Source organism: Aspergillus nomiae (assembly GCF_001204775.2).
Source record: "Aspergillus nomiae NRRL 13137 chromosome Unknown contig00319, whole genome shotgun sequence".
NCBI lineage: Eukaryota > Fungi > Ascomycota > Eurotiomycetes > Eurotiales > Aspergillaceae > Aspergillus > Aspergillus nomiae.
Genome location: NW_015378374.1, coordinates 23,226 through 38,427, shown reverse-complemented (window position 1 = coordinate 38,427; position 15,202 = coordinate 23,226). Strand labels below are relative to the sequence as shown.

At 46.9% G+C, this 15,202-nt stretch overlaps 3 protein-coding genes across 3 annotated transcripts; 2 read left to right on the top strand and 1 right to left on the bottom strand.

Moving 5' to 3' along the window:
* Positions 1 to 204: 204 nt before the first annotated feature.
* On the bottom strand, positions 205 to 2,587 carry ANOM_008652 (fungal specific transcription factor domain-containing protein; the record flags this gene model as incomplete). The annotated part of the gene is made up of 7 exons (XM_015553908.1): positions 205 to 430; positions 481 to 1,053; positions 1,110 to 1,285; positions 1,344 to 1,825; positions 1,892 to 2,226; positions 2,293 to 2,420; positions 2,471 to 2,587. 7 exons carry the CDS (start codon positions 2,585 to 2,587, stop codon positions 205 to 207), a joined length of 2,037 nt encoding a protein of 678 aa, XP_015403659.1.
* Positions 2,588 to 3,538: 951 nt separating this feature from the next.
* ANOM_008651 (pleiotropic drug resistance family ABC transporter) lies at positions 3,539 to 8,096 on the top strand (the record flags this gene model as incomplete). The annotated part of the gene is made up of 2 exons (XM_015553907.1): positions 3,539 to 4,217; positions 4,300 to 8,096. 2 exons carry the CDS (start codon positions 3,539 to 3,541, stop codon positions 8,094 to 8,096), a joined length of 4,476 nt encoding a protein of 1,491 aa, XP_015403661.1.
* A 1,550-nt stretch (positions 8,097 to 9,646) lies between these two features.
* ANOM_008650 (NACHT and WD40 domain protein) lies at positions 9,647 to 14,489 on the top strand (the record flags this gene model as incomplete). Its single annotated transcript, XM_015553906.1, has 2 exons — positions 9,647 to 10,213; positions 10,269 to 14,489. 2 exons carry the CDS (start codon positions 9,647 to 9,649, stop codon positions 14,487 to 14,489), a joined length of 4,788 nt encoding a protein of 1,595 aa, XP_015403660.1.
* Positions 14,490 to 15,202: the final 713 nt, after the last annotated feature.

Sequence of the window (15,202 nt, the reverse complement as noted above, 5' to 3'; positions counted from 1 at the left end):
TAAATTTACCGGCATAAACTGCAATAATGATCGTGTTAGAGCTTGCATGGTTTGGTTTCACGAGGATTATCTCCATTGATATTCTCCTGCACTGGGTATATTCATTAAACATTTCCATCACAATAACGCCGTGAGAGATGGGTGGTGGTATGGGCAGCAGTTCGTAATGGTGTCTGATCGAGTCACGCTGGCGACATAGCATAGCTACATTGTGGCCTTCACCGCAGCTTCCGCAATAGAGCGGTATTCAGCGCACTGTTTCACAAGGCGCCGTATCCCCTCAAAGGCTTTGCAGAAAGCTTGAGAGGCCAGATAGTCCTCCATCCGGCTGATGAGTTTCAAATTATATCCTCGATAAGCATCTTGAGGGTTACGTATTATGCTCCATGAAAGCGCTATTGATGCAACCACTGGGTAATAGACCAAAGACCTGCAGGAAACGTTAGCAGCTTTCAGAGCGAAGTGCCCAGTGACACTGACCCGAAAAAAGGTATATTCTCCTGCGACAAATAGTTTGTAAGGTTGATAGATGCTCTGGCGGCTTTTGAGCAGAGCGACGTAGACAACAATACCCTAGGATTGGATAACGAGGCGGGCGAGCTCGTAAAGTCATTCTTCTCCAGAAGATCCGTCCCGATGCTTAGTCCCCCGGCGGCAACACGACGGTGAACTGCAATCATGCAGTGAAAGTATGAATAATGTAGCAGGAGTAATACTGGCGACATTGTTGACCGGGGGCGATCGGGTCCGCCATTTTCCGGCTGATATTCAGGTGGAATGCTTCGTTTCCACTCCTGGAGCTTCTCGTCTAGCACCCCGACCGAAGCGATGATCTGGCTCAGGGGCCTATCCTCCGCAGCGGGGGAGTAAAGGTCCTTATAAAGCTGCCCCTTGATCATGGCAAGCTGGCAACATGACCGGAACGCATTGAAACTTCCAGAGAGATCGCTGGTTGGTATAGTATATTTGCTGTCAGTTGGTGCTTCCATGGGTAAGCTCGCACTGAAGTCTTCATCGCTTTGCGCTGGCGGTTCACAGAACCGAAGGGATAACCTGCTTAGAATTAGTCCAGACCTTATGGAGTAGAATGTCAGTCATAATAGCCATACTCTCGATCTAAGCAGTAAGCGATCCAAAATACTGTCCGCCTGTGGTGGATCTCTTGCATACACAAAGGAGAGCCATCTTCTGTCTTGCCCAGGCCAAGTTCGTGACACATGCGAATAGCAGCGGAGAGCAAAAAACCACAAGGATGTTCAGCCGACGTTCCTATAAAAAAAGTAACCTATACGAAAAGTTAGCTCGGGCCATGCACCTAAACATATGTGAGTGTCGAGTAATACCAACAGTAGAAGCGCTTGGAGGCCCAACAGGTTTGGGGGGCCAAGACAGAGCTCATTCACAACTTCTAATGCGTTTTGGATGAACAGCCAGCTTTTCTGATGATGATCTGGCCCAGACCCTTCGTCTCGAGGGCGGATCATACATGCCGTTGCTAGTACTGCATTGATGCAGGCCCATTGACTCGGTGTTTGAACTCTCATGTCCAAGCTTTTCTGATTGAAGAGGGATAGCAGCTCAGACCGCTGGAAAATTGGGAACAGCATATTGAAATCCTCGATAAATTCTTGTACAAGAGAGACAGTCTCCTCTTTTGTTGGCAGTGAGCAAAACACTCGGCACGGAAATGGGCCGCCGAGAGGACTATTGCCTGGATTTTCATCAAGATCGTTCGCCGACAGGAATGAAGAGAGATTCCCTAACGATACATTTCCAGCTTTCTGAGATATCCACTCTATCCCTTTTTGAGAGAGAGCCGAGAAGCCTAGAATCGTATTAGCTCACATAGATCTTACTAGTAGATAAGATCATTAAGTATACGGAATCTGACCTCTCGAAAGTGGGGCGTCGACCAACGACCGCGGAATCGAAAAAGATGCAAGACACGGCGGCCAATTCTCTACTTGTTGGGATGAGAATACTATGCCTGGAATAGCATCAGCACTGCTAGTAGTGCTCACGCGGTTTGGCTCCGGGCCAGCGCAAAAGTTTGCAAAATTCGGGTCACTTGCGGTATTCTTATCGGAGTGTTCTAACACAGGAGCATTTGAGCAAAGAAATTCTTGAGTAGTACTTGTGCTGCTCTCGCTCAGTCTAAGCCCCATTTCATGTAATCGAGATTCCATCCGTTCGATGTTCGTTTCCAGTCGGTTGATCATCACACGTCTTCACTTAGCATGTAAGACTTTTGCCCTGTAAATACGAAATATTGATGCTTCAGTTCTACAGTACCTTCTCATATCTGCTCTATATCTCTCCTCATTGCGCGTACCAGCAGCTCGTCGTTCTCGGCATATAGAGCATCTGAGCATTGCGCCGAGGTCGCCACTCTGCTTCTTGCGACGGCATGCATTGCAAACCTGGGGGGTCATCAGTAACGTGTTGTGGTTGGATGAACCGGACCGCGCACTTTGTATCTTGGAGGCTCCTGTTTCGCAACCCCTATATCTTCCTGTGCATGTGTCTTGCTCATGGGATCATGAGGTATATGTCGATGAGAATCCACTTGCTGGCTGCTGCGACCCATTATTCTATGATGGGGAAGTCGACAAGTGCTATGTGATGATGTTAAGAAAAGGTGAAATAGATGGGATGGAGACAGACTCCAAGGACTTGTCGTGGGGCATCATGGTCTCTTTGGTCTGGAACGGAGTAACCACTGTCGATCTTGAGCCACAGGGCAGGGCTTATTCGGGAAATCCTCCAGCCGAGGAATAATGTTGCAGGAGCCTATGGCTGGGTCGTTGCTGAGACTAAATCCTTTTCATGTCTTGGCATCCCCGGATGACGGATGTTCGTTTTGTACTGTAAGTTACACGGTATTGATACAGATCAAGCCTCAGGCGTGGCTCGGCCACTGACTCCCCGTTCACCTCCGAAGACATGGGATCGGTTGTTTGATATCCATCCCCTTATCAACTCCAGGCTGCGGCCAGGTGGAGACCCCACGTTTTCGATCCCTAGAGGCAATATATATACCGTCAGCATGCCCCGTCCGGTAATGTGGTTGGCTCGGAAATCGGGAGTCAAAACCATAAAACTCTTCCAGATCACATAATTGCTAGCGCTGGAGGGTAGGGCTCGACACATCAGGACAGCCATTTTCCGATAAGGCATTGCTCGGACCCCGGACGTTCACTGTGCAGCGGAGTGTTCATCCGCATCGTTTATCATTATTTTTGCCCCTTGGATGTGGACCCTTCTCGCCGGTTGCCTGCGCGTAGACGATTAGAATGGAGTCCTATATAATCATCTACTTGTCCCTGTGGCAGTTGTATCCTTAGCTAGACGATCTAATTTAAGTCTTTTCAAGCAAGGCCTCTAGTTTTTCATTGAGTTGATTAACGTAAAGCTTTGGTCCCCACTTGTCGCACTTTTCGTGCTTCATCGGTGACGCCAAGGTAACATTACCAGCTGATCTTCGGTCTGCATCGTCAATGGGAGGAGCAGTCTGAAGGTGGAGGCTAGTCAATTCAAAATGTCCTTCTTAGGGGCAGTCAATCCAAACGTTCCCCAGCAGCAGTCTGTGGTTAGTCATAACAACCCTCAGCGGAGCCATGGCGATACAGATGACGATGCTCCATCAACTTCAGCCACTCAGTACGGCGATCGAGACAAAAGCGAGGATGCCTTGACACTGCAGGAGGATAACGAAGAAAAGATGGAGGCTCGGGTGGGTGATTTAGCTCGACGACTCACCCGGCAATCGACTCGAATCTCTGCGAAAGGGGCCATTGAAAACCCGTTCTTTGTGAACGACCCCGAGTCAACTGTCAACCCTGATAGTCCAAATTTCAAGCCAAGAGACTGGCTTAAGATGCTGCTTGCCATTCGCTCTAGAGACCCTGAGCAGTATCCAGACCGAACAGCCGGTGTTGCCTTCAAGAATCTAAACGTTCATGGATTCGGATCTCCAACAGACTATCAAAAGGATGTGTTGAACTCGCTCCTAGAGATAGGTACTATTGCCCGCAAGTTGATGGGAATCAAAATGCAAAAGATCCAGATCCTTCGCGAATTCGATGGCCTGGTGAAAAGTGGTGAGATGTTGGTGGTGTTAGGAAGACCGGGAAGTGGATGTTCTACATTTCTCAAGACGATTTCTGGGGAAATGAACGGTATTCAGATGTCAGATGACTCGACACTCAACTATCAAGGTATGCATACACATTTTCCTTCTCCAGCTCCCCACACCCACCAACCTACCCTCTTGTTTGTGGATACTAATGCGACGCTTAGGCATACCTGCGAAATTGATGCACCATGCGTTCAAGGGTGAAGCGATTTACTCAGCCGAGACTGATGTTCATTTCCCACAGCTTTCTGTTGGCGATACTCTGAAGTTTGCAGCCCTTGCCAGAGCTCCTAGAAATCGCTTGGAGGGTGTTAGCCGACAACAGTACGCCGAGCATATGAGAGATGTGGTAATGACAATGCTGGGGCTATCCCATACGATCAACACCCGTGTCGGCAACGATTATGTCCGAGGAGTCAGCGGTGGGGAGCGAAAGCGTGTCAGTATTGCAGAAGCTACATTGAGCCAGGCACCGCTTCAGTGCTGGGATAACAGTACTAGAGGTCTTGACAGTGCCAATGCTTTGGAATTCTGTAAGAATCTAGCCTTGATGAGCAAATACGCTGGCACTGCTGCCTGCGTGGCTATTTATCAGGCATCGCAAAGCGCATATGACGTCTTTGATAAGGTGACGGTGCTCTATGAGGGAAGGCAAATCTATTTTGGCCGAACGACGGAGGCTAAGCAGTTTTTTGTGGATATGGGATTTGAGTGCCCCGATCGGCAGACAACAGCTGATTTCTTAACATCTCTTACCAGCCCTTCGGAAAGAAAGGTCCGCCCCGGGTTTGAAAACCGCGTGCCTCGCACTCCAGATGAGTTTGCCGCTGCATGGAAACAAAGCGATGCTCGGGCAAAACTGATTCTGGAAATCGATGAGTTCGAGAAACAGTACCCAATTGGTGGCGCCTCCTATCAATCATTTATTGATGCTCGCAAAGCTATGCAGGCAAAGCATCAACGCGTCAAATCCCCTTACACGATCTCGGTATGGCAGCAGATCTCTCTTTGTGTCGTCCGTGGTTTCCAGCGCCTCCGAGGTGATTCCAGTTTAACGGTAACCGCTTTAATTGGCAACTTCATTATAGCCTTAATTGTTGCTTCAGTTTTCTTCAATCTCCAGGATAATTCCGCCAGCTTTTACTCTCGAGGAGCTTTACTGTTCTACGCAGTGCTTCTAAATGCGTTCTCCAGTGCCTTGGAAATTCTGACTCTGTACGCCCAAAGGCCGATTGTGGAAAAGCAAGCTCGCTATGCCTTCTACCATCCGTTTGCAGAGGCTGTTGCGTCTATGCTGTGCGACACACCTTACAAAATTATTAACTCAATCACTTTCAATCTTCCGTTGTACTTTATGACCAACCTACGGCGCGATGCAGGAGCTTGGTGGACATTCTGGCTCTTTTCCGTGGTCACCACCTACACCATGTCAATGATCTTCCGAACGATTGCAGCGACGTCTCGCTCTCTGTCCCAAGCACTTGTCCCTGCGGCAATCTTGATCCTGGGTATGGTGATCTATACAGGTTTTGTTATTCCTACCAGAAATATGCTCGGCTGGTCCCGTTGGATGAACTACATTAATCCCATATCCTACGCCTTTGAAAGCTTCATGGTAAATGAGTTCCACGGCCGTCACTTCGAATGCTCTCAAATTATCCCATCTAAAGGAGTGTACGACAGTATGCCGATGGAGAATCGTATTTGCTCTACAGTTGGAGCAGAGACTGGCTCTACTATAGTGCAAGGGACAGTCTACCTTGAACAGAGCTTTCGGTATGTCAAAGGGCATTTGTGGAGAAACTTGGGTATTATGATCGGCTTCCTAGTGTTCTTTGCTTTCACGTATCTTGCGTCCACGGAATATATCTCAGAGCAGAAATCAAAAGGTGAAGTGCTCTTATTTCGACGTGGGCATGGACCGAAAACACCCCTGGATAAGACCGATCTAGAGTCGCCCGAGGCGGGTGGTGCACCGAAAACCGACGAATCTGCTCCTCAAGCTTCAGCGGGAATCCAAAGACAAACCGCAATCTTCCAATGGAAGGATGTCTGTTACGATATTAAGATTAAGGGGCAACCCAGGAGAATTCTGGACCACGTTGACGGTTGGGTTAAGCCTGGTACCTGTACCGCCTTGATGGGAGTCTCTGGAGCAGGTAAAACAACGTTATTGGATGTGCTCGCTACACGCGTTACCATGGGAGTTATTACTGGCGAGATGCTTGTGGATGGACGCCCTCGCGACCAATCCTTCCAGCGCAAAACAGGATACGTGCAGCAGCAGGATCTTCACTTGTCTACATCTACTGTTCGTGAAGCCCTCAGATTTAGCGCAATATTGCGTCAGCCAGCGCACGTCAGCCACCAGGAGAAACTTGACTACGTTGAGGAAGTTATCAGACTTCTTGGTATGGAGGCTTATGCTGATGCAGTTGTTGGAGTGCCTGGAGAAGGTTTGAATGTCGAACAGCGTAAGCGTTTGACCATTGGAGTTGAACTTGCTGCAAAACCCCAGCTTTTGTTGTTTTTGGATGAACCTACTTCAGGTCTTGACAGTCAAACCTCCTGGTCAATCCTGGATTTGATCGATACTTTGACCCAACACGGCCAGGCAATCCTTTGTACTATTCATCAGCCATCTGCCATGTTGTTTCAGCGTTTTGATCGCCTTCTTTTCTTGGCGAAAGGTGGAAAGACAATCTACTTTGGTGAGATTGGCGAAAACTCTACTACCCTTTCAAACTACTTTGAACGCAATGGTGCACAGCGCTTATCTCCTGGAGAGAACCCAGCCGAGTGGATGCTGGATGTGATTGGAGCAGCTCCAGGATCTCATAGTGATATAGACTGGCCGAAGGTGTGGCGCGAAAGCCCCGAGCATGCGAAGGTTAAGGAACATCTTGCCGAGTTGAAGTCAACCCTATCTGTGAAGCCAGAGGATAACTCCGACCCAGAGGCCTTTAGGGAATATGCGGCACCATTCTATATTCAGTTATGGGAATGTCTGATCCGTGTCTTTGCCCAATATTACCGCACACCAAGCTATATCTGGTCTAAAACTGCCCTTTCTGTCCTGACGTCCATTTATATCGGATTCTCATTTTTCCATGCCAAGAATTCAATTCAAGGGATGCAGAATCAGATGTTCAGCGTATTTATGTTGATGACAATCTTCGGAAATTTAGTGCAACAGATTATGCCTCATTTCGTCACACAACGGTCGCTGTATGAAGTTCGTGAACGTCCATCGAAAACATATTCCTGGCAAGCCTTTATGACAGCTAATATCCTTGTTGAATTGCCTTGGAATACTCTAATGGCAGCGCTGATGTTCTTCTGCTGGTACTACCCGATCGGGCTATATAATAACGCGAAGCCTACCGACGCAGTGACTGAACGTGGAGGTCTTATGTTTCTACTTATCTGGGTATTCCTACTCTTCACTTCTACCTTTGCCCATATGGTTATCGCAGGTATAGAGCTGGCTGAGACGGGTGGTAATATTGCTACTTTGCTCTTCTCCCTCTGCCTTATTTTCTGTGGTGTCCTAGCAACCCCAGACAATATGCCTGGATTCTGGATCTTCATGTATCGTGTATCACCATTCACCTATTTGGTCTCTGCGATGTTGTCTACTGGTCTGTCTGGAACCGATGTTCAGTGCGAGGCTGTTGAGCTTCTCCACTTTGACCCCCCAGCAAATCAAACCTGCCAGCAATATATGGCAGCATATATCCAGGAGGCCCAGGGATATCTGCAGGACCCGGAAGCCACAGCTGACTGTGCCTTCTGTACGATCAGCAAAACTGATACGTTCCTTGCTTCGATAGTGAGCAAGTATGACGAAGCCTGGCGGAATTTCGGTCTGATGTGGGTGTACATCGTGTTTAATGTTGGCGCGGCAGTTTTCATTTACTGGCTGGCCCGAGTCCCGAAGGGAAAGAGAGCATCCGGGTAGGTATACATACACCTCTCGCTTTGAGTCTTTATTCGAGACCGGTATAAACTATCACGAATATCGGTGAGATATTTCTTGTGAGATACCTTGTTACTGCCCTCAAAGACAAATATTCAGTTTGTATCTTGTTTTCCCTACCTTCTACTATCGTCTCCTTTTAATTGATTTTGTATTCATTCTTTCTACTTTGAACCGAAAGTCGGTTCTACCATTTCTCTTCTTGTCTTTCATTCTTATACATCTATAAGTTCATATATTGTACTGAAAACACTAGATAGAGCCTCTCTCTTTTCTTTTCTTTTATCATTTTTACTTATTTCTCAGTGCATTAATTGCATGTCTAGTGCATGCCGTCGTGTACAGCATTCTTTTTCCGTTAAGATAACCTCGCCTTCAAGTTGAAGGTGTATTTATATGTACATACGCACTTCCTATTTCTCCTGTAAATACAGCGCTATAGAGCGAATAGCAAACCCACAATCGAGTAATTCACACGGCTACATCTTTAGAGTCAACCACTGGAATCAATAATCAATACCATAATGGCTCTCGACCTGAAAGTGTTATATGTCATATCATAAGGTTAGTAGAGTTCATTCCATCCTATTGCGAGTGGCGTAGTCTTTTGGGACGTTGGCAATGCTCCATAAACCGAAACCCATCGTTGATAATAAATGTTTTAGATTATGGTTGGACACCACGCCACGGTTCCTATTGTCGGGATTCCACGGTTCTCTGAGACAAACGTACATAGAGTTACCGCTCGAACAATAACTCTATTCAAAGTCCTTGGCAATTTTATGGTCCATCCTAGAGTTTGTATAATATGCTGATGATCTGATAATAGATATAATAGATTGCCTTTATCCCATAGTTGGAACTCGCGTGTTAATTTAACGTACTACAGAGCATACTCGAGAGATAAACCTCTCGACCATCTTGGTATCGTCTGGAAAGGTATGTATAAGGCCATATTTTATTTACTTGATTATGCATAAAAGAAACCAAAAAATAAATCTAACAAGAGAAAGAAATGAAATAAAGAATGCGAATGGCGGCAGATGCTATCAGGCTCGGTAGTAGAGAAGGTATCCATCCCGGAATCCTCTTCCCCGGTCATTTAATGCAAGAGCTGTCAGAAAGCTAGGAAACCCCGAATACAACATACAGAATATATTCAATGCTTATGCTAACTGCACAGGTACAACTTCGCACAGATACCTTTAGTCCAGCCTCTCTTTGCAAGCCATGCTCTCAATCGAAGATCGATACCAGACGAAAGCATCCCAACGCCAAAATCTCCAGATGCCAAGAAAGAAAAAGCAAGCACCATGAGACTAGGCTGCGCACTAATCATCGCACTGCATCCTGAGCTCCTACTTTGGGTTAAGCCTATCAGCGTACACCCACAATTAATTGTCTGGCGCTTATGATGTGTTCTGGTTGGACGATGGACCGATACTTAATGGCCGATGAGCTGGCGCCTATCTCACCCCCCGATCTCATGCCCTCCTCCCTATACCGATGGCTCACCAGGAATTCCAGACACAATGGGATTCCATATTAAACAGCTCTTCAGGAGGGACCGCCACAAGAAGTCAGAGAAGAAAACTGAAGGTCCAGGCCAAGACCGAGTAAATAGGAATGGCGTATCACCTAATACTGATGCGTCGGGCGCAGGCGCCTATCCAACAATTGAAGAACCGGAGAACAGTTCCCAGGATCAACGGGGAAACGATACAACAGAAAGTTCAGATTCGGCCCAGTCAGACCGACAGTATCTATGGAAGGCCGCCTATGCCAATCTGGATCCTGAGGACCAACGAAGGCTGAAGCTGCTACATGAGTCAAACGGGGGTAATCATGCAAACCGCGCGTCTCAGATGGTGGAAATAGTAAACTCGGTTATCGAGACAACAAAGAAGCAGTACGATGAGCATCAAAGAAGGGGATTGAAGATCAAAAGGTCAAGTGGAGAGGACATCAACATCCGAGATTCTGCTCTCAAAATAGTCAGTGCCACACTATCCTTCAGTGATATTATCGGTGCTGTCGCTGCTTTTGACCCCACAGGGTATGCGGACAGGGTCTGGCGATTAGTATCGGTGGGATTAAGTGTACGTGAGGTCGGTCCATGATGATACTTACACAAGATTAGCTGATGGAAAACAGATGGTCCAGAATCATCAAGATTTGCAAGCTTCAATTTTTCAAGCGTCGGGGTTTCTCACCGACGTACTGAGTCGATGCGCCTTTCTAGAGATTGAGTGCTCAGGCCGGAGCAGCAACCCCAGGATGAAAGACATGCTCCGGAGTGCTATCATCCGCGTATATACTGCAATCTTACGTTATTCAGCCAAGGTTATTTCAACACAGCAATCAGGGGTTGGGAGAAAATTTGTCCTTAGTGTGACAGACCTTACTGATCAGCCACTGAGTGCACTCAGGGTCGCTATCGGCGAGGAGGAGGCGCAGTTGGAGAAATGGGTCTCGATTGATCAACGAATATCCTGCCAAGAACAGGCCGAGGATATCCTTCGTCAAATTGACAATGTGCTAAGTGGGATCCAAGATATCAGTCGAGAGATGGAGCTCTGCCAATTAACTATGGCTGACGGCGCTGCTTTTGACTCGTACAAAAATCAACATGAGGTTGAGTGTCTCCCAGGGACTAGAACAGATCTGTTGAAACATATAACAGAATGGTCACACCTCTCCCAGAGCGAGCGTATCTTTTGGTTAAATGGAATGGCAGGAACAGGCAAATCTACTGTTTCACGTACTGTTTGCAGACTGCTCCAGGAAGAAGGCCTTCTGGGGGCAAGTTTCTTCTTTAAGAGAGGAAAGACGGACTGTGGGACAGCTGAAAAGCTGTTTCCGACCATAGTACGACAATTGGTTATTCATGAACCTCGACTCATACCCAGCATCCGACGGGCAATCCAGAGAGATCCTTCCATATCAACGAAATCTCTCGTAGAGCAGTTCAACAGGTTGCTGCTTGAGCCGCTATCAAGTATTCAAGATGACCGAGCGCAAGTTTCAGTCCTGGTAATAGTGATTGACGCGCTGGATGAATGTCAATCCGAGAATGATATTGAGCTTCTACTTCGCCTTTTACCCATGGTGCCACCGTCTAGCTCGGTCTCGATCCGGGTTTTCCTGACCAGCCGCCCAGAGCTGCCAATCCGCCAGGGATTTGATAATGTTTCAACGGACGCTCATCGTGATTTCAGCATCCACCAGATTGTGGAGTCTTCCATTAAGCACGATATACTGCTCTTCATATCCGATAGATTTGAAGAGATAAGGCGAAAACACTCGCTTCCGCAAGAATGGCCTGGAGAGCAGACTATTCAGAACTTGGTCAACGTTGCGAGTCCGTTATTCATTTCAGCCGCTACCATGTGTCGCTTTATCGCAGATAGGAAATGGGACCCAGAGAAGCGCCTGGCCCTTGTTCTAGGATCAGGAACTCAGTCGAGCACAGCTACAAGTCATATATCGAAACTTGAGCATACTTATATTCCGGTCTTTGAGCAAATTCTCCGTAGTGGAGACGAAGACGAAGATGAAGACGAGAGAGATCAGCTGATTTCTGAATATCGAGTGATTGTTGGCACAATCATCATTCTTGCTAATCCGCTTTCACCCACATCCCTAGCAAGCCTCCTAGAAATCTCGTCCAGTGATGTCAATCGGAGATTGGACTATCTACATTCGGTTTTGAGTATCCCTGATGACAAAGATAGTCCTATACAGATATTTCATCAATCATTTCGGGATTTTCTCCTTCATCCCAAAATCCGTACAAAGACTGAGTTCTGGATTGATGAGAAGCAGACGCATAAGGAGACATTGCTCAGATGCATTAGTGTGATGACTAGAGCAAAGGGCGGGCTGTCAAGGAATATTTGTCAATTGCCAAATGACGGAACATTGCGGGATGAGATAAGTGACGAAATTATTCGGGACCATATTTCAGCAGAACTTCAGTACTCATGTCGTTACTGGATACATCATTTAGAGTGCGGAAGCTATAGGATTAAAGATCAAGACAATATCCACACCTTTCTGGAAACGCATTTCCTCCACTGGTTGGAAGCAATGAGTATCCTGGGGTTGGCCTCAGAGACTGTGAGCGCTATCAGGACATTACAAACCTCGGTGCAGGTATGTTTAACATTCTCATACCATCGGAATGACTCGCCTTCTGAGTTTACACTGACCTGCTTCAAGCCTGATTCCAGTCCAATAGTATCAGCGTTCCTTTACGACGCTAATCGCTTCATTTTAAAGAATATATGGATTGCCAACACTGCACCCCTTCAATTCTACTCTGCTGCCCTGATGTTTGCGCCAGAAAAGTCTATTGTGAGGAACGCTTTTCATGGTGACATATCTAGGCGCTTTGTTACGTTGCCTAGAGTGGAAGTACACTGGGATTCACAACTTCTAACTCTGGAACATAGCAAGGACGTGAATGTGGTTGCATTCTCGCCAGATGGTAGACTGATAGCCTCTGGTTCTAACGATTACACAGTGAAACTTTGGGATCCAACCACAGGGCTTTTACTCCACACCTTGGAGCACGATTATGATGTCTCAACTGTCGCATTTTCAATGGATAATAAGTTGGTAGCAACCAGCTCTGGCGAAGATATTCAGTTGTGGGATATTGCCATAGGTGTACTGCAGAAGACAATGGCAGACCACACTTCTACAGTGAAAGCCCTCGTTTTCTCACCAGATGGTAAGCGACTAGTGTCGGGGTCCAACGACAATACAGTCAAAATCTGGGATCTAGCTACTTGTTCAGTAGTACAAACCCTGAAGGACCACGAAAATTTTGTTCAAGCAGTGGCAATTTCACCAAATGGCAAGCTGATAGTATCTGGCTCTTGGGATTATACGGTCAGGGTTTGGGATATAGAGATAGGAGCTTTGCTGTGGACCTCAGAGCACGACGACTTCGTCACAGCAGTGAGATTTTCACCGAACAACGAGCTCGTGGTCTCGGGCTCTAGGGACGGAACAATTCGGTCATGGGATGCGGCCACAGGCAATTCGAGAAAAGTTTTAACTGCTGGCCGAATTTCGTCTTTGGAATTTTCGCCCGATGGAAAGATGGCAACTGCTGGTGGACAGAATCTCCAATTATGGGACAAGAGCATGGACAGTCCAATTCAGACATTCAAGGGCCATGCTCGCGAAATATTCGGGGTAACCTTCTCACCAAATGGTCACCAGCTAGTGTCATGCTCTGCTGATGGTACCATACGGGTTTGGGACACAAACCTGGTTGCAGTGCCTAAAGCTCTCCAAAAGCATTCCTACGAAGTCGCAGCGACTATAACCTCCCCAGATGGCAGGCTTCTAGCGTCAGGTTCCACTGATTATAAACTGCAACTGTGGAACCTCGCAACAGGCATGCCACTAGAGATACTGAATGATTACTCAGGAAAATCAAAGACAGTCGCCTTTTCACCAGACAGTCACCTGGTGGCTTTCCGTCCGAGGTCTGATAGCACGGCTATTCAACTATGGAGCACGGATACGTTTGGGATTTACCAGACACTGAACGACCATTCGAGTGCGGTTGATCGTGTCATATTTTCTCCCAATTGTCAGCAGCTGGCGTCAATTGACGAAGAATGGACAATTACACTATGGGACATAAAAACAGGAGAACGACTCTATTCCATAGATGGGGGTGGAAACTGGGTGTGTATAGCATTCTCACCAAGTGGCACAAAGCTTGCCTCGAGCTCTGGTAATGTGCTACAGGTGTGGGATACAACCACAGGCTCATTGCAGCGAGAGCTAGATGGATGCAAAAGCAAAATTACAGCAGTGGCATTTTCGCCTGATGAAAGCTTCATAGCCTCAGGCTCCATTGACGCAAAGGTCCGCATTTGGGACTTAACCACGAACAAACTCTCTCAAACACTGCAGGACTGCGGAGCAATTAATCAGCTAGCTATCTCTTCAAACGGGAGATTTGTTGTTTCAGGGACCCTTTCTCAAACAATTCGTTTATGGGACAGAGACACCGGAGAACTGGTATATGCTTCTGATGGTAACTCGACTCATTACCGAAACGGAACTGGTCATTTGCGCTTTGCAACTGATGGTAATTACTTGGAAGGAGACTTTGGTACATTGCGTATTGGTCCAAGTGGTGCTCAAGAGCCCAACTCCCTAGCTCGACGAAAAGATATGATATTGGGAGACCAATGGCTATACATCGGACAAGAAAGGTTTCTGTGGTTGCCAGTTGAGTACCGACCAAAGGTCTCTGCCTACTACAACGGCACGATTGCCATCGGAAACGTATCTGGCTTAGTATCAATCATCAGTGTTGATATCGAGGAATTGAATGGCCATGCCTGACCTCTGTTAGCGAACATATTTTGCTTTGCTCAGAAGATAATCGACATATCGTTCATTGTATGGGCAATACGGGAATCAAAGACTTACTATCTGATAGACGAAGTAAGTATCCTTCTACGGCGTTCAATCAATGAATGAGTTCAAATCCATATCATTATATAGAGACCCTGCCTTCTGACAGCCATGCAGCACGCCAGAAACCTATACAGGGTACTTGGATGATACTGCTGTTAGCAACTTCCGACGATAACGATAGGAAACCGCTAAATGCAGGATTTGCTTGAGACATGTACATCAATGGCAATAAAACTCATGTATATATACCAAACTCTACTCTCTGTATACGATTAGCAGGACAATTGTGCTTGGTACAGATTATCTTATAACAATCATCACTACCAAGGAAATATTGTGGACAAAATCCATAAACAACATATGCATTCCACACTCCACAGCGAGTAAGCTATAGTGACCCGCCCCAAATCTACCTCAAAAACTACCTCTGACCTCGCCAACATCCACTCACAAATATATTTCAAGAAAAGGCTGTAACTCCATCTTTAATAACTTCCACACCTTACTCGGCTAACTCCGGCGACATATGACCCGCACTGCACCTCTCAGACCTACTCCCATTCAGTGGTGTGAAGGTGAAGCGTATAGCAGCCCTTGCGTTCATGGTTGCGGGGTCACGAAATGCTTATATCGTCGCT